At 38.4% G+C, this 16,706-nt stretch overlaps 6 protein-coding genes across 6 annotated transcripts; 4 read left to right on the forward strand and 2 right to left on the reverse strand.

Moving 5' to 3' along the window:
- Positions 1-107: 107 nt before the first annotated feature.
- Positions 108-2,598, forward strand: RHIMIDRAFT_243520 (AMP deaminase; the record flags this gene model as incomplete). The annotated part of the gene is made up of 3 exons (XM_023609952.1): positions 108-203; positions 258-402; positions 485-2,598. 3 exons carry the CDS (start codon positions 108-110, stop codon positions 2,596-2,598), a joined length of 2,355 nt encoding a protein of 784 aa, XP_023471158.1.
- Positions 2,599-2,646: 48 nt separating this feature from the next.
- On the reverse strand, positions 2,647-3,671 carry RHIMIDRAFT_232878 (uncharacterized protein; the record flags this gene model as incomplete). Its single annotated transcript, XM_023607831.1, has 4 exons — positions 2,647-2,959; positions 3,010-3,105; positions 3,162-3,439; positions 3,489-3,671. 4 exons carry the CDS (start codon positions 3,669-3,671, stop codon positions 2,647-2,649), a joined length of 870 nt encoding a protein of 289 aa, XP_023471159.1.
- A 91-nt stretch (positions 3,672-3,762) lies between these two features.
- On the forward strand, positions 3,763-5,118 carry RHIMIDRAFT_243522 (uncharacterized protein; the record flags this gene model as incomplete). The annotated part of the gene is made up of 6 exons (XM_023609953.1): positions 3,763-4,057; positions 4,105-4,235; positions 4,291-4,516; positions 4,573-4,800; positions 4,850-4,968; positions 5,029-5,118. 6 exons carry the CDS (start codon positions 3,763-3,765, stop codon positions 5,116-5,118), a joined length of 1,089 nt encoding a protein of 362 aa, XP_023471160.1.
- A 693-nt stretch (positions 5,119-5,811) lies between these two features.
- On the forward strand, positions 5,812-6,895 carry RHIMIDRAFT_288343 (uncharacterized protein). Its single transcript, XM_023613556.1, has 3 exons — positions 5,812-6,107; positions 6,465-6,477; positions 6,536-6,895. The coding sequence occupies exons 1-3, from the start codon at positions 5,994-5,996 to the stop codon at positions 6,775-6,777; spliced, it is 369 nt and encodes a 122-aa protein (XP_023471161.1). The 5' UTR covers positions 5,812-5,993; the 3' UTR covers positions 6,778-6,895.
- Positions 6,896-12,495: 5,600 nt separating this feature from the next.
- On the forward strand, positions 12,496-14,770 carry RHIMIDRAFT_310169 (uncharacterized protein). The gene is made up of 5 exons (XM_023614634.1): positions 12,496-12,774; positions 12,831-13,085; positions 13,138-13,861; positions 13,922-14,197; positions 14,255-14,770. The coding sequence occupies exons 1-5, from the start codon at positions 12,623-12,625 to the stop codon at positions 14,717-14,719; spliced, it is 1,872 nt and encodes a 623-aa protein (XP_023471162.1). The 5' UTR covers positions 12,496-12,622; the 3' UTR covers positions 14,720-14,770.
- A 1,434-nt stretch (positions 14,771-16,204) lies between these two features.
- On the reverse strand, positions 16,205-16,633 carry RHIMIDRAFT_288347 (uncharacterized protein; the record flags this gene model as incomplete). Its single annotated transcript, XM_023613557.1, has 2 exons — positions 16,420-16,633; positions 16,205-16,354 (listed from the first exon to the last, which is right to left on the reverse strand). The coding sequence occupies exons 1-2, from the start codon at positions 16,627-16,629 to the stop codon at positions 16,205-16,207; spliced, it is 360 nt and encodes a 119-aa protein (XP_023471163.1). The 5' UTR covers positions 16,630-16,633.
- Positions 16,634-16,706: the final 73 nt, after the last annotated feature.

Consider the following 16,706-nt stretch of genomic DNA (forward strand, 5'->3'; position numbering starts at 1 on the left):
CCCCCCCCCTTTTTTTGAACTTGGACAATGCTGTGTGACCATTTTCTGTTTATTTTTTTCAGTCTTTTCCCAGCCTTTTCTTTCCTTTTTTTTCTCTCTTTTTAATAATGGTTCACTCCAGCGACCTCGACAGTCCAACAGAAATAAACGATTTTGATCATACGCCTTACTTTGATTATCATCACTTGAAAGCAATCGAAAGTGTAACTATATTATATAAACTCTTTATTTTTTTTTTTTTCCTTATTATTCTGTAGCATGACAGTAAATATCTATGTCAAAATCTATCAGTTTCGCCGGTTCAACACCATTTATCAGAGTTGAATCTGGAAAATGACGATCCGAACGCCTTGAAGGCATCGGATGCCACACAGAATCCACAAGCAAAAATAGAAAAAGATGGTAACCTAAATAACATAAAAATAGAATGCCTTGTCAAAGACAAGAAAAATTTTATACTTATCTCTTTTTAATTGTTCTATAGATAATGTGATCACTGCTGAGCTGAGAGAACTTTATGGTGCACTTCAAAAATGTTTAGAGTTGCGAGAAAGATATATTGCTGAATCAAGACAACGACTCTTTGACGATCCACGTAATCAAGACGACTGGGAGATCTATCCACCTCCACCTCCACCTTCTTGGCCGCTGCCTTCTCCAGAAGAACTTGAACGTCGTAAGGCTAAAGAAAAGGCGCGTGAAGCTGATCCGGTTGCTGCGGTCGGCTCCGACTTTAACTTTGACCACTGCAAGATTCCTGGAGAGCACGAGTATGATTATCGGATGGGTCCAGATGGATTCTTTGTCGTCTACAATGACCAACAGCCGATCCATTCCGTGACTTCACCTAAACAGTTTTATGAGGACTTGGAGTATGTCCTTAATGTTATCAGCGACGGACCTGCCAAAAGCTTTGCATTCAGAAGACTCCGTTATCTGGATTCTAAATGGCAAATGTATATCCTCTTGAATGAATTCCAAGAGCTCGCAGACTCCAAGAGGGTGCCTCATCGTGACTTTTATAATGTCAGAAAGGTTGATACCCACGTTCACCACTCGAGCAGTATGAATCAAAAGCACTTGCTTCGTTTTATAAAGTCAAAGATGAAAAAATGCTCAGATGATGTTGTCATTTATAGAGATGGGCATGAACTGACACTGAAAGGTGTCTTTGAAAGCTTGGGTCTTACTGCCTATGACTTGAGCATCGACACTCTAGATATGCACGCTCATAAAGATTCATTTCACCGTTTTGACAAGTTCAACTTGAAGTATAATCCTATAGGTGAAAGTCGACTAAGAGAAATATTCATGAAGACAGACAATTATATTCAAGGCCGATATCTAGCAGAAATCACAAAAGAAGTTGTCTCTGATCTCGAATCATCTAAGTATCAAATGGTGGAATATCGAGTATCGATCTATGGAAGGTCCTTGGACGAATGGGACAAACTCGCCAAGTGGGTCGTGAACAATAAGCTTTTTTCAGCAAATGTACGCTGGCTAATTCAAATACCGCGACTTTACAACATTTACAAATCCTCCAACGCTATCAAGAGCTTTCATGACATTATCATCAACGTATTTCAGCCCTTGTTTGAAGTGACCAAGGATCCTGCATCGCACCCCGAGTTACACGTTTTCCTTCAACGTGTCATCGGTTTTGATACTGTAGATGATGAGTCTAAACCAGAAAAGCCAGTCTATAAGGATTGTCCACTGCCTGATCAATGGACTTCGAATAACAATCCTCACTATAGCTACTACCTCTACTATATGTATGCAAACATGGCCTCTTTGAACAGGTGGAGACAAATCCGTGGTTTTACCACGTTTGTGCTTAGACCTCACTGTGGTGAGGCAGGTGATACTGCGCATCTGGCCGCAGCCTTCCTAACGTCCTATGGCATTAGCCACGGTATCTTACTTCGTAAGGTGCCAGCTCTTCAGTACCTTTACTATCTTGCTCAAATCGGCATTGCTATGTCCCCACTCTCGAATAATGCTCTTTTCTTGACTTACGAACGTAACCCATTGCCTCACTTCTTCCAACGCGGCTTAAACATTTCTTTGTCGACGGATGATCCACTTCAGTTCCATTTTACAAAAGAGCCATTGATTGAAGAATACAGTGTCGCGGCACAGATTTGGAAGCTTTCGTCCACCGATATGTGCGAATTGGCCCGTAATTCGGTCATCCAGTCAGGTTGGGAAAACAAGATCAAGAAGCACTGGATTGGAAAGAACTGGTACAAGTCTGGTGTCGAAGGTAACGATATGCAAAAGACGAATGTACCTGATATCCGAGTCAAGTTCCGTTATGAGACTCTGAAGGAAGAGCTGGACACATTAGCTCGACATGCGCCTACGAAAAAGCAAGAACAACAGCTAACAAAGGAAGACTATGTGGGTGTTGCTGGTATCGCTGAAACTTCATCTCAGATTCAACAGTATCTCATGAGCCATCAAAATGGCCAAGATAATAATAATAATAATAATAATGACTGGATAGATAACCAAATGGGATCTTTCCCTGGTGCAGGCTTAGTTGCAGAGCGTGCAAAGCTTAGAAAATCGTCTACTACATCAAATTATTAAACACACGTCTTTTTATTAAAGGACAATAAATAAAACTATTTACACATTTTACATTTTAAAGTCTTCCAGGCATACTTGATTCGCATCTTCAGGATGATATCGTATGATTCCTGCCTTTGCTAGGGTTTCAATATAGGGCTTCCAGTATGTCCCAGGTACAAGGGTGACGTATGGGTCATCTGGATTTGTGTATGAGAGGTTCATCAGCTGTTCTAGTATCTTTTTTAAGTTGCAGTCGTCACCTAATGGGTTATTTTCATCGATGGGGTGAGGTGGATAAAATTCATCCAAGAACTGTACTAAATCTCTTGTATCCTTCTTCAACAAGGACTGGACTAAGGTCATATGTTCTTGCATTTTACTAGCAAGAACAAGTTAGCATAAATGATAATCACATCATCTTACACAAACCTTTCGATCACTTCTGGATTTGTCTCCATTAGCGTCTCTCGTCTAGCCTTTAAGCTTTTATATACTTCTTGACATTCTACAAGAGCTTTTTTTTCTCTATTTACACATTGTTAGCATATCCACGTTTTAAAGAGCGAATCAATATACAATACTCTGCTAAATTGATCTTAACTTTTTCTGATTCTGCTTTTAGAAACTGTATGGCTTGATCGTATTGTTCAATCTCTCGATCGAGTTGATCTCTGAATTGGATCTCCAGAATATTATCGTCAACATTAGGTATATTTTGTAAATTGCTATCTTGTTTTCTGACTTCCTTTTCTAGCTCTTTACTTTCATATATTAACGTCATCAGTTTCTTTTCATTAGCGTCTGAAGGTTGCCCTTGAAATACAACATGTCTTTTTCTATTCACGCGTGTTTTTTCTAGCTAAATAATGATGAGACAGACTATTCTTAAAAGCAATAACAATAGCAACCTTGTATAGTTTATTCCAAAGCTTTTTTTTCTCAGCTTGCTGTTGTTTAATGATCTCGTCTAAAATATCGCCTCTTGATGTACCATCTTCACTGCTTTTTACTTTGGGCTCACTCTTTGCAATCTTGTCATACTCATCTGTTGCCTTTGAAATGAGTGTCTCAAGTTGATTAACAAAGGACATAATACACAAGTGTAAAAAAAGAAAGAAAAAACAAGTCCGCTGTCACAGCTGCCTTTTTCTCTCTCCCGTTTGTCTTTCTTTTTATTTAATTATGGATTCTAAAGAAACACAACCGCAACAGCAACAACCCAAGATTATCAAAATAAGAAGGCCACGGGAGCCTAAATCGACGGATAAAAAAGAAAAAACCATCAAAATAAAGTTAACAGCACGAGAGAACAAACATGAAGGACGGCAGAGTACGGCATCAGACGACGAAGAAGAGCCTGAAGCTGCTATTGAAGAACAACTTATATTCAGAGTACCAGAAGGGCCTATGTGCGAAAAACTTCATGAATTAGTAAAGAAACGAGAGATTCCAGCTGATGTTAAACTACATTTTAAAGGTTAGACATTGGCGATATCTCTTTCTATAAATTTAACTTTAATATAGATAACAGAAAGGGAACATTCACATTTGATGGTAAAGAACACGACGTATTACTTGTTGATTTGCCTACTATTATTGAAGCACAAAAGACATTGGATAAAAAGCAATTTTATAAAGTAGCTGATATTTCACAGGTATTACATACATTTAAAAGCGTATGATTGCAATAATGCTCATACGTTCCTACAGATGATCCTGGTTGATCCTACTACAGCAAATGAGCCATTTATACCACAAGCAAATGGAAGACATGACACAGATCCATACAACTTTCCTCATGGTTTAACACCACCATTAAAGCACGTTCGAAAACGTCGTTTTAGAAAGAAGTTATCTAAGCGAGCCATTGAGGAAGTAGAGCGGGAAGTAGAACGGTTACTGGAGATTGATGCAACAGCAGAGGATGTACAATATGGTAAAAAGGGCCTACGACTAAATATGTATGTGTATGCTTATTTTATACTTATGCAGAGGTGGTGGACGACAGAGAAATCGAAATGGAACAAGAATCTGATGCTGCAACACAAGAAATAGACATTGATGATAGTGGAGATGAGAGTGAAAGCGATGAAGATCTGGCTGCAGCTATTGATCGTGATTTGGAAGAAATGGAAGAGGAAGATGACGACGATGAAGACGAAGAGGAAGAAGAATCAGATGAAGAAGAGGAGGAGGAAAATGGACAAACAGGAGATACAGGTATGAACCGATAATATTGAAGGAATAATGAGCTAATAAGAATACAAAGAACAAAAACGACAAGAGATTGCCGAAATTAAACAAAAGAGACAAGAAATCGCTGAACTTAAGCAAGCTATTCAACGAAAGACACGTGATCTATTAACAGCACCTAATGCTATGCTTAAGGTAAGCACTATATAAATACATATGAAACACTTGTATATTAACTCATTGTGTGAAAAAAAGAATCGTTTCGAAACAGATATCAATAATCTCAAGAAATCTCTTACATTGAAGGAAGCTCATCTGGCTGAAATGAATGAGAAGGAAAAGTAATCTAAATAAAACTCCGTTGACAGTCACTGTGACTGTTTTACTAAAAATTTTGGATCCCCAAAAAACTATAAAAGGAGACAATTCCCTTGACCCTCTTTTTTCTATATTCTTGTGCTAGGGCAAAACCACGAAAGTGAGGTTCATACTGATTCTGGTTTATTGCTGGTTGAAAACTACTACCAATGCCCGTCTGCAGTGCTCTCCGGAGCGCGGCAGCAATTTTTGGAAGGTCCAGAAGGGCCTTATTATTATGTAAATAATGTAAACGAAAAAGTACTTTTGCTGCTGCGGCCACGGCATGGTTGTCTAGGAGTGCAGGAGAAGTTATATTATTGTAATACCCTCTTTGGAGAAAAAGAAGCTCCCAAAGGTAAAAAAGGGAATCTTTGTTGATGAACCAAAATAATAAAAAGATTATTCAAGAAAAAAAAAATTGCACAGGGCTGGTGCTAGTTGGCCGTAGTGCGGCGTCACTTCAACTTATTTCGACCCCCTTTTTGAAAGAACCTGAAGAGAGCAAATAATGCCCAAGGGCTTTGTGTTTCAGAGTAATCTATACCCTTTATTAGGAAATACAAATCGTTTTTAATACATGTATTTTAAGAGGGTAGCTACTACACTATTTCCAGAAAAAGATGTCGCGCTGACTTGTCGCTTTTTCGTATAAATTGTATTATAAAAATTGCAAAAATGCGCCTTTACTTTCTGAAAAGACTGATACAGGGCTATCCATAACAAAACAAAGTATAATGCTAAAAAAAACAAATGCAGGATAATAATTCTACATCGCTGTATGAAGGAGTGTTACAACGACTAGCAGCTAACAACAGCTGTTTTTATTAACGTGGTGGTGGGATATTCGAAAATTCTAGTTTATGCTCCATCACTTATATATGCATGTTGATAAAGAATCGCCAAGCAGCAACGGCAAAAAGGAAAGGCAAGCCATTTCAACCAAGATAGAACCACCTGTCGAAACTATAAGCATTGTAATGAAGCAAAACAATCTCGATAAGCAACTAACTTGAAAAGCAATACAAGCATGGAGCTCATAATACTTGGCAAGTTAGCCAGCTCTTGGAACATGTCATTAGTTGCGTCGCGTATTAGGAAAACCACCTAGCCTACGGAGATTGTTCACAACCGAGCTACCCCTATGCCTTACATAGTCCTACAGCATAACAATAGCGGTTACAGAGATTGTGATTTGGATAGAATCATTCTCCCTGCACGATTGTGTTGGTTCGCAGCGAAGAGGAAGAAGTAAAGGAACTAATCTAAAAAGAATGTAATAAAAAAAAATAAGTATTGCATTATAATATGTATGCAAGTACACATCAACCTAGATCTTCTTGGACAGTATAGAAGCTTTAAACATTGTAATGAAGCCAAAAAAAAATTCGAATATCCATAACAGAGCCGCGTGTTTCTCTCCGGCCCATCGCTTCATCTCTCGCTCTTAAAACAGGTATCCCTAAAGATGATATTGTCACTATGGGCAACTGGCCATCCTCCGCTGTCTTTGAAAATCACTATCGTCGTGAACATCTCTCTCAATTCGATTTCTCCAACACGCTGATTGATATTGACGATGCTATTGACGAAGATGGCGACCAGCTCTTTGCTGAAGACTATATGACATGCGATTGGACCAAATAATTTTTTAGACTATTTCTCTGGATCAGCAAATCATATTTTGTATTTTGTACTTGAGTGCCTTCATAAATTCAAGTAGAATTTGTCTCAACACTTGAATTACTTGGTTAGACATGAAAATACAAAATCAAAATACGATTTCCCACCCTCCTTTTCCCACCTCTTACCTTCGCTTAAAGAAGATCAATTGTATACTTTTATTTTTTATTGGACTTTGCTGACCTTTAATAAAAAGATAATAGCAACAGACGTTAGGTATCTCAAAGTCATATGAAAGAGAACTGAAAAAAAAAAAAGAGCAATAAGATACTTTAGGTATATTTTCAACGGAGCCAGCTTTATTTTTTTTAGTAAAAAGATGATTTTTAATTTGTATATGCGTAAACCTTCTTCTGTGAAGATGCACTAAAGGTTCTAATAAAAAAAGTGTACATTATGCAAACATGGTTTTTATAAAGGATTATATTTTAGAAGTAATTTGATCGGTCGAAGAAGGCTCATTAGAGCTCTTGACGTTAGATTCTTTAATTCTTCTAATCCATTTTCTATCCATGTTGAGTGATGGATATATTGAGATAGACACCGTTTCTGATAATCCGTTCTCTTTACTGTTCTTTGCCAGAGCATCCGCCTTGATTCTTCTTAGTGTGTCAAAAGCGACAACATAGCAATATTTACTATATTTTCTCGATGAAACACATATAATATAAGCATAGCTCGCCTTGATATTCTGTAACATGTAGCCTCCATTGACTTGCATGTCAAATTGAAAAATAGGTGAAATAAATTTACTGGGATCAGGTGTACTATGATACTCCTTGGCAATAAATTCTTCAAGTTCGAAAAAGGATGCAAATGGAGAAGTAAAATCCAAGGCATCGTTTTCAATATATTTGTTTGGATCATAAATATTGTCCATAATGTGTTGCCGCAACATATGGAATTCGGTCATTGTTTTTTGATACGATTCCATATTAGCGTTAACTGCCTGTCGAATAAGTTCCAAGTCATGCTGAAGCGCAGAATCGTTCTTTCCTGTTGCAAGTTCCGTAGCTCGATTCCAAGGTCCGGTTAGATCATAGTCTTTTAGTGGTATATCCACTTCAGAGAACATGCATTGTGAATACTTTGTAAAGGCTGCTGTTTCTGTCATGAGTGTTTTGTATAGATGATCCATGGTTGTCACACATGGTGACTGTTCCAGTAGAGTATAACAGTCATTGGCCTCCTTGTAAGCTCGTTTATGTCCTTCTCGTTGTTTATTCTTTTTGTCCATAAACCATATAGGATGAGGAATCTTGGAGAAATTGGCACGGTCTCGGTTGTAAACTGATTGCTTAAGATGTAGACCTTGTTTGGGAGCATCCACCAGTCGGGCACACATTTGTGCCAAATAAGATACATCAGGATCATCTAGCGCTGATTTCTCTGCCAGTACAGTTCTCCAGTTTTCATATAAACCAAGTGTACCATCGGGCATCTGCACGTTGATAAAATTGGCTTGCAGTGCCTTTTCTGGATCTGGATATGCTCCAACCTGTTGTCCCAAAGTTGACTTGTCTTTTTGAAACGCTTGAGTTACACGATCAAGTTCTTTAATGACAGGCGAGGCTTGGAATGGCTCGACAATTCGTTGATCCCAGCAACAGAATATCTAGACATTAATTAGGTTCATGGTTCCTATTTTTCTCTTTTGTACTTACCAAATCACCATCATAGTCACCTCCACCTAGTTTACTGGCTAATGAAGCATCTCCTGTGACAGGAAAGACGATAATATCTGTATACATTCTCAATGCTGGACAGTCGACAGCCTTCACTTTTTGGATATCACTCTTCAGACCACAGGGATTACGAGTAATGACGACGTCGCCCAAAACAAGACCAGCCCGAATACCCGTTTTTTCATCTATCCTACGAGTGGATAACTGTAGAAAGACTTCATCTGGTCTCAACAGTCCAGTTGGATCAGGCACACAAGTAACAGTGCAAGACTGTGGTACTTCAATTCTGTATTTTGTATTGACAGACTTCATGACTTGTCTGAAAATGGTTGTGATTCGAGTAGCTACAAACGCATTGGTCAGGTCAAATCCAGAGTCCAAGAGTCTGACGACAGCTTCAAAAGCATTGCCAGGATACCCAGAGTACTTGTTGAGAGAGTCATATGATTTAGTAGACAATAGATAGTTAGCGTGTGATTTGTTCGTGTTGGATCCTGAGGTATCCGATTTTGAATCGTCATCAGCAGAATCTGAATCCAAATGGAACATATCATTTTCTATATCGTCTTCTGCACTCAGGTCTTTCCAAACGCATTTCTCCGCCTGTTCCTCATTCTCCCAACGTCGTGTCATGATGCTTCCTGTCTTGGTAACCCAGTCTCTCAAGATCTTTATGTTTTGGTTCTCTGTGACAACAGTAGCTAATCGATGGATGTATTCTTTCAATATTTCAACGAACACACTTGTAGGCACACCACCTGCTGCCAATACTTGAATAAATTGTGTGTTGAGGTTGGAAGGGTATATGCATATTGAGTTTTTGACGAGATCGAATGTGTAATGATGAGGGTCTAGTGCACAATTGGGTTGAGGTAAACCAGTCTTGAACTTATGCTGGCTTTTGCGTATCTTAATATATTTCCCTGAATTAAAGTCCATGTCGGGAGCAAGTATCCAGATACCTTTTGCACCACCAATACGTCCTTGGATAGCACAAGGTAGCTCATCCGTTGTCTGACAACCCATAATTTCCTTCATAGCTGCACAAGAGATGATGCCACAGCCATCTGTCATGCATGCTGCGTCGTCTTTCACTGTAGCTGTTTCTGAATAAATATCATCAATATACTCAATCTCAGACGGATCAAACTGGATGGTAGGGATACTGCTGCTGTAGCCTAGAGACATACGACTAGCATATTTGCTCATTGACATATCCCAATTTTCGATAATCGGCATGTGCCAATCGATTACTTGCTGTATTGATATTGGTTCCAAATCTGGTCCTTCAGTTGCAAAAAAGACAAGCGTACTGTCTTTGATAAACAGAAACCGAAACACACGCTGCATTAATAAAAATGGCTTCAGTAGGAAATCCTTCATCATTCGAACCATTGATGGTTGTGAAGATTCACTAAGGACCACTTCTAAAAAGCGATCTTGTCCAAACTTTCGAAACAGACGATTTGAAGCTGTGATCTTGGGTACACGCAAGTTAATCTTTGGAAGGGTTCCTGTAGTTTTGAATTGAATAACTGCACTGTATCGCACCATTCTGTTTTTCAATAGCTTCCGTTTGATACTGTCTTGACTAAAGCTATTCTCGTTATTAATACAGATCGATGCTGGAGGGCTTGTAGTTGAAGGTGAAGACGATGCACTCACAGGGCTGAACGGCATGGCTTCTTTAGTCGTCTGAGTTGTGACAGAAGATTTTTCTGTTTGAATATATGACCAAACATTGTCTGGACAACGCTCCATCTTTGAGTAAGCTAGTCCAGTGAGTCTCTGGCCAAGCCTTGTTTCTGTATTCCAACGCAGCATGACTTCATACAATTTCCTTGGCTCTGACATTCCAATTCTGATAAAGCTGTGAAAGGCATCAAATGGGATTTCATTCCAAGGTATCTTGCAAGCCTGCATAAATCGTGCGATTTCATAAATAACAATCCAACTAACGCCTTGGAAAAGTTTTGTTGATTTTGTAGGGCTCCAAATAATGTTGTATTCTTCTGACTTAGCTGCTTCAGCAGGAAAGTAGTCCAGGGGCGATGGAGGTGGTGTGTTTAGTCTCGAAGTTGAAGGTGAAGTGTTATCAATCTTTGGCTTTTTTACCATAGTCAATGGAGTAACTTTATCAAGTACTTCTGAAGAGGTACGTTTGTTACTCTTTTCTTGATCAGGTGCATTCATAAATAGCTCATCATCAATGTCTTCAAAGATATCGTCTGGCACTTTAATAATATAAAAAGAGAGTGAATACTATATGTAAAAATTTGCTCCATATTTCATAAACATACATAGACCAGATATTTCTTGGTTCACCTGAGAGATAAAATCGTTGACAGTCTTCTTTCTCTGACGAGGTGGGGTCCATTTTATAAAGGAAGTTACGATACTGTCGAGCAGAGAATGGTCGCTTAACGACAATAGTTGCTTCATTAACAGAATCTCGTTATACGCGACATTGGGCTGTTGCAATTGAGAAATACGATCTGTCAAACCAAGGTGATTATATATTTGTTTAGCGCAGCGTGTCAAATGTGGATCAAGCGACATTTAGTCTCGTGATTAAATTCAAAAAAAAAAACAACAAAAGAAAACAAAAAAGAAACGAGGACTAGTTTTCACAGCAGGAAATTGAAAGAACAAAAGAGCTCAAAACTGGTGGACTTTCAATATTAAAAATTAGGCACAAAATCGCAGCAATGCCCAAGGGTTTTTTCATTTTTAAAATGTTCAGAATCGCTGACGATAAGAAACTAAGGGGTAGAAGCAGAAAATGAAGCAAAATACACGATACAGCACCATCGCGATTAATGATGACAAGATACCTGTGACTATGACAGTTAATTCTACTCTGTACCACACAAGGACATTTCATATAAAAATGCACACTACTATTATCCTCTTGCCCCTTTCTCTTTTACCCTCAGAAAGCAAACGATACAATTAAAACTTAATATTAAAGCGATACAATTGACTGAAGAAATAAAAAAAAGAAAAGTGATAAAACCATTTGTTGCCACAGTACCTCCAACTTCGAATGACCGCCCTTTAAACTACGAGGCGGTTTCAAAGCTGAACTGACGGTTTTTCAAATTTCATAAGGTACTTTAGACGTTTTTTGAAGTTTAGTCACTCATACAAATAAACTCGTGTATGCTTAGTTTTTGTATTTAATATTGAAGTAAATACGTTTTCAATTGATCATCCATGGGCTTGCACTGACTATTCGACAAGACAAGGTTGCTTTGCTGAAGAATGGGCTGACAGGGTTCAGAGTAGACTCAGGCCCATGATGATTAATCGTTCAAACATTCGCCCTTCGCTCTCAGCATCGTCCATCTGATCTCTATACCTTGTAATCACGAACAGTTAGTGTTGAATATAACACAATACGGTGCATGTCAATAACTTGGTTTTAGCTCAGTGTATTCTTTGATCCTTGACATCAGTGATCGCTGCTGAGAGGACTTGATAACAAAAGGTGGATATGAGACTTATCTGTGCTTTTATATGAACATATGATTCTGCCTGATTCATCAGCTAGATACGTCTTTGAATCAACCGAATGATGCCAATAGCCTTGCCTGAAGAAACAGATGGCATTCCAAATCAACTGCTATCCATATTGAAAGTGGCATATTAATCAAGACTGACCAATAGATCAATTAGCCAATCATCAACAGTTGTGAGCTTTGACCTTGAAAAACATAAAATAGTTCTTTCTTATTTCCATGCTCAAAGTTACAGAAAAAAAGAAAATAAGCCGTGTAATGACTGAAGATAGAGCACATACACATATTGTCATGTAACACATTAATATTCACTTTAGGATAATGTGTTATTGACGGTTTTTTAAAAAGCAGAGCACCCTTTAAGTTTTCAAAGCTCGCCAACTGAGATTTGAGGAACCGCAGCACGGTTTAAAACACCGAAATTCGTGTTTTTTTGAAATGGTAATGGTTGTTTATGTTTATCCTGATTTAGTAAATTGTAAGCTACAGAAACAATAACAAACCAAATAAAGATGCTTGAAAACAGTATAAATCAACAAGGATTCATTCTGCTTCTTTCTCTATCTTTTTTCTCCTTATCTCTTTAATATTATCTATACAACAATGGGATTCTGTACTTACTGTAACCAAAACGTATACAGCAACACAACCTGTCCAAAATGTTACCGAAGTTTATCCTCAGATAATTCTTCAAGAATTAACTCTTTATTCAATACACAAAGAAGATTAAGTACTACTGACAAATGGCAAGACACGTAAAGTATATCATTGGCCATTGTAACTATATACTCAATTACAGGCATATGTTTAGATATAGCAAAAAGGCTATCTTTAGTAATGACCCGACGCCTTCCTTTTCGACACCAAGACAAAGAACGACACAGCAACGTATGACAATGCCCAAGTTTACTAAAGAAGAAAACCAACAAGAAAATAAAGACAGTAGCAACCTCAAGTCTTGCGCTTACTGCAATAAGAGACAAAACTCTTGGTCCGACTTTAACAATTTTACCATCTACAAGTCTGTTTACTATTGCAAGTCGTGCCTAATTGAAAAACTTAGTTGGTAAGGAGACAGCATAGTGTAACTATTCTTGTATCGTAACGCTTTACCATAGTCCAAAATGCAAAGTACAAGTAAAGCTTACTGACTCGCAAGTTGACTTTAACAATCATACTTGGCATGCCTCTTGCTTCCAGTGCCATCACTGCTCAAGCCCGCTTAAGCAAGCACTATCTGTTCAAGACGCTGAAGGTAACCCATGCTGTCGATCATGCTATATCAGCAAGAAGCAACCCTCGCCTGAGTCTGCAAGTACTTCTACTCCCTTGTTATCCACTTCAAAGTCTGCACTTGCCTCTGCCTATTTTTCAAGACGAAGAAGACCTCTGAGTGCCTTGGTTAATCATGCTATTGAAGACGATCCTGCTACTCTTGGAAAGATTTTTGAAGAAACTTCTAGCCAAAAGGGACCCGATGTAACCTCTGTTGATCCTGTTCCCACTCAGCCTACCAACACTACTGTATCAAACCAACCAGAGGCAGCCGCTACTCCCAAGGAAAGTCTCAAACCCCTAAATACCCAAAACAACCAAGTTTCTAGTGATGCAAAGACAGATGGGGAATCTAAAAAGACAACTCATCGACGCAAGAAAATGGTGGTGAAGAAACCATGCAAGGAATGCGGACAACATGTTTCCAAAAAGGACTATCGTGGTCTCAAGACAATAACAGGCGAAGTTTTATGCTATCACTCCTACTGCTTGCTCTGTGCCAAGTGCCATCAGAGCTTCACAGATCTCGAGTTTTGCACTGATGGTAAATACTTTTATCATACCAAGGTAAGCAAAAGAATAATCAAGATAGAAAAAGTGTGACCGAGTAATGACAAAACAACACAGTGCCCTGAAGCGACAATAGCTAGAGATAGTAATAATACAAGTCCCCTAAGTGAAGAAGAAGAATCATATCCCAAGACGCCTACTATGCCCTCTTCTGATGCTCACTTTGATGTCTTGTCCTCTTCCCCTACAAATGTCAGCATATTGCCCGAGAGGGAAGACCAGGAAGTAAAGAAGGACCAGAGCACGACAACTACAGAAATCATTTGTAATGCCTGTTCAAATCCTGTAATGGATACCTATTTAGAACTGGCCAACTCATTTTACCATAAAGAGGTATGCATGATTATAAAAGCTTTACTCTGTCAACCCTAACTTATTTTATTCTTCTAGTGCCTGCTGTGTGCTGGTTGCCAAAAGACGGTACCTATTAACCGTCAACTTTCGAAATATCAAGACAAGATATACTGTGATAGTTGTGCCCTCAAGAGCAATTTAGCACAGAAAAAGAAAAAGGAGACATTTACAAAAGACTTGAAGGTAATGCTAAACAGTGATGTTATCAAGAAGACAAATGGTATTACAAGTCCATCGGATATATTCAAGTCTAGAAAGAAGAGTTTGCCTAGGCTTGGTGGCGTTCGTACATGTGCACGATGTAATGAAAGCATGCCATTTTTAGACACTCATCCAGGGCCCCATGCAACTCGATGGCACAAGAAATGCTTACGATGTGCTGGATGTAATAAGCAAATGGACTCTGATGCTCACATGACAGTGAATGAGACTACAGGTCTTTGCTTGGTTCATTGTCGAGAATGTTTAGATAATGCACCTAAGCCAAGATTTGTTCGATAATGCATTATTCTTATGTATATAACTAAATAAAGTGAATTTTAAGCAACTAGGAATTATGACTTTAACACAGCTTTTATTTGCTTTTTTTTTTAAAAAAAAATATAAAGAACTTAATTCATTAAATGTTCTTCTGGTTTGCACAAGAGTATGTTGTTACAAATCCTCCTACAGGTGATGGTGACGACGAGCCTTGTGGAGAACAACTAACAGTATAAATAGGTGCCCCAAACGAATTCTTAATAGTACAAACTGAACCCTTCATACATGCTGTCCATCCACATCCTGATTTGCACTTTTCTTCATCCAAATTGATCTGTGCCCAGTTCCCAACAATGTCAACTTCAGGACAGCCTTTGCTTCCAAAACCTTGGTTATCTTGCCAAACGCCACACCTGTTTGCAACTGTCAGAGGTAAGCTTGTTGTCTGATAACTCATATAAACTCTCTTGGCGTAACTAAGTTTAATGAGAAATATGCAAGTGAACACCAAAAGGCAATTTAATCTTGACAACATATTCACTATAATCTTTTATAGTAGAGGAGAAAAAAAAGAAGAGAGCTTTTATATGTTTTTTTTTTTGTTTTTCTGTAAAATGGTACACTATTTCTAGAAAGTAACGTCGTTCAAAGATGTCGTGTTTTGTATATTTTGTATTATAAATTTTCGAATTATGCAGCACTACTTACACTACTTCCAGAAAGTAACGTCGTTCAAAAATGTCGTATTTTGTGTATTCTGTACTATAAATTTTCGATTTATGTGACCTTGCAGAAAAAACTGTATTTTATTCAAGTACCGCCAGTTGGCGTGTACGTATTAAAGAAAATAATAAAGAACATAGAAGCATGAAACAAAACAAAAAGACTGCATTAACCTGAGCAAAATGATTTTAGGCGCGCTCTATAGGCGTTTTCGCCATATATGTCGTATTTATCCTTCTTTTACTAACTAATCTTCATGTGAGGTTACTCCATTACTGCACTGCTTATAGTCGTTCTACATTTAGCATTACGCACCTCTATTAATTTAATTTGTAGCATGTCGGATTGTAAATTATTATTTTATATACTAAGCCTCACTTTGTGTTAATGAGCTCCTCATCTTGTTTTTTCACCAACAAAGAGGTTCAAGAGTTTCTGTTGTATTTGAGTTTTGGATAGATTTAAACAAAGTAGAAAATACGATGAGACTGTGCTGTATCTTTATTCGGAATAAAGTGAAGAGAAAAGAGATGATAGCACAATCTATAGTTATATATTAAGAAGCTGAGGCATTGAAACCGCGTTGACCGCATTCTGTTGAGGTGTAACAGATCTTATGGTAACATTAGGCCCAACTCTAGATATTGTATTTAAGCACTAAATAGTAGAGTGGATACTACAATCTCATCGACATATAGCCTTTTTCTCCTTGTTATAACTCAGGTATATCATAGGTACTTATTAACAGATAAATACTACAATGCATTCGTTTGATTGCTTATGTTACTCGTGCAGCAGCTTCGTCAGGCCAGAAGGTACGACCATCAAATACACAACGCTAATGGCATAGCCAGGTAGTCCAAACCGTACAGGCAATGATTGTTTGGCCATCAACGCGTAGTTCTGAAAGCACCTGCATAAGGGTAGACGAGCCTATGGCCAGGGATTCATAGGTAAGCCTCGCAGCAGGTTGTAAAAAGCGATTTGCAATGCGTGACCAGGTTTCTTTTTTGAGCATACAAGGCCACAAAAAGTGCCCATCGCCTTCGATGCCTCCACATAGAAGACAGCAAGGATCCAAGTGCTGATTCGTATAAAGTTGGTGGTGACGCTGGCATGTTGGCAATTTGCCTGATGTGAGAAGGATGATGACCAGAAGGTGCGCTATGCCGTGGCAGAGCCACGCGAATAGTGGGCCGGTAAGACATCAATGGGCAGTAACTGTGAGGTTCAGAATAGCTTTAGTGTTATATGGTGAAAGCCCATGGCTCCCAGTAGTTCTACT

The sequence above is a fragment of the Rhizopus microsporus genome, assembly GCF_002708625.1.
Source record: "Rhizopus microsporus ATCC 52813 unplaced genomic scaffold scaffold_1, whole genome shotgun sequence".
In the NCBI taxonomy this organism is placed as follows: Eukaryota; Fungi; Mucoromycota; class Mucoromycetes; order Mucorales; family Rhizopodaceae; genus Rhizopus; species Rhizopus microsporus.

Bases quoted from the DNA above. Each gene is read 5' to 3' on its own strand.
- RHIMIDRAFT_288343 (XM_023613556.1), top strand. From the start codon at position 5,994: ATGCTCCATCACTTATATATGCATGTTGATAAAGAATCGCCAAGCAGC.
- RHIMIDRAFT_310169 (XM_023614634.1), top strand. From the start codon at position 12,623: ATGGGATTCTGTACTTACTGTAACCAAAACGTATACAGCAACACAACC. The intron at 12,775-12,830 runs GTAAAGTATATC...GCATATGTTTAG, and splicing joins ACTGACAAATGGCAAGACAC to ATATAGCAAAAAGGCTATCT. The intron at 14,198-14,254 runs GTATGCATGATT...TTATTCTTCTAG, and splicing joins ACTCATTTTACCATAAAGAG to TGCCTGCTGTGTGCTGGTTG.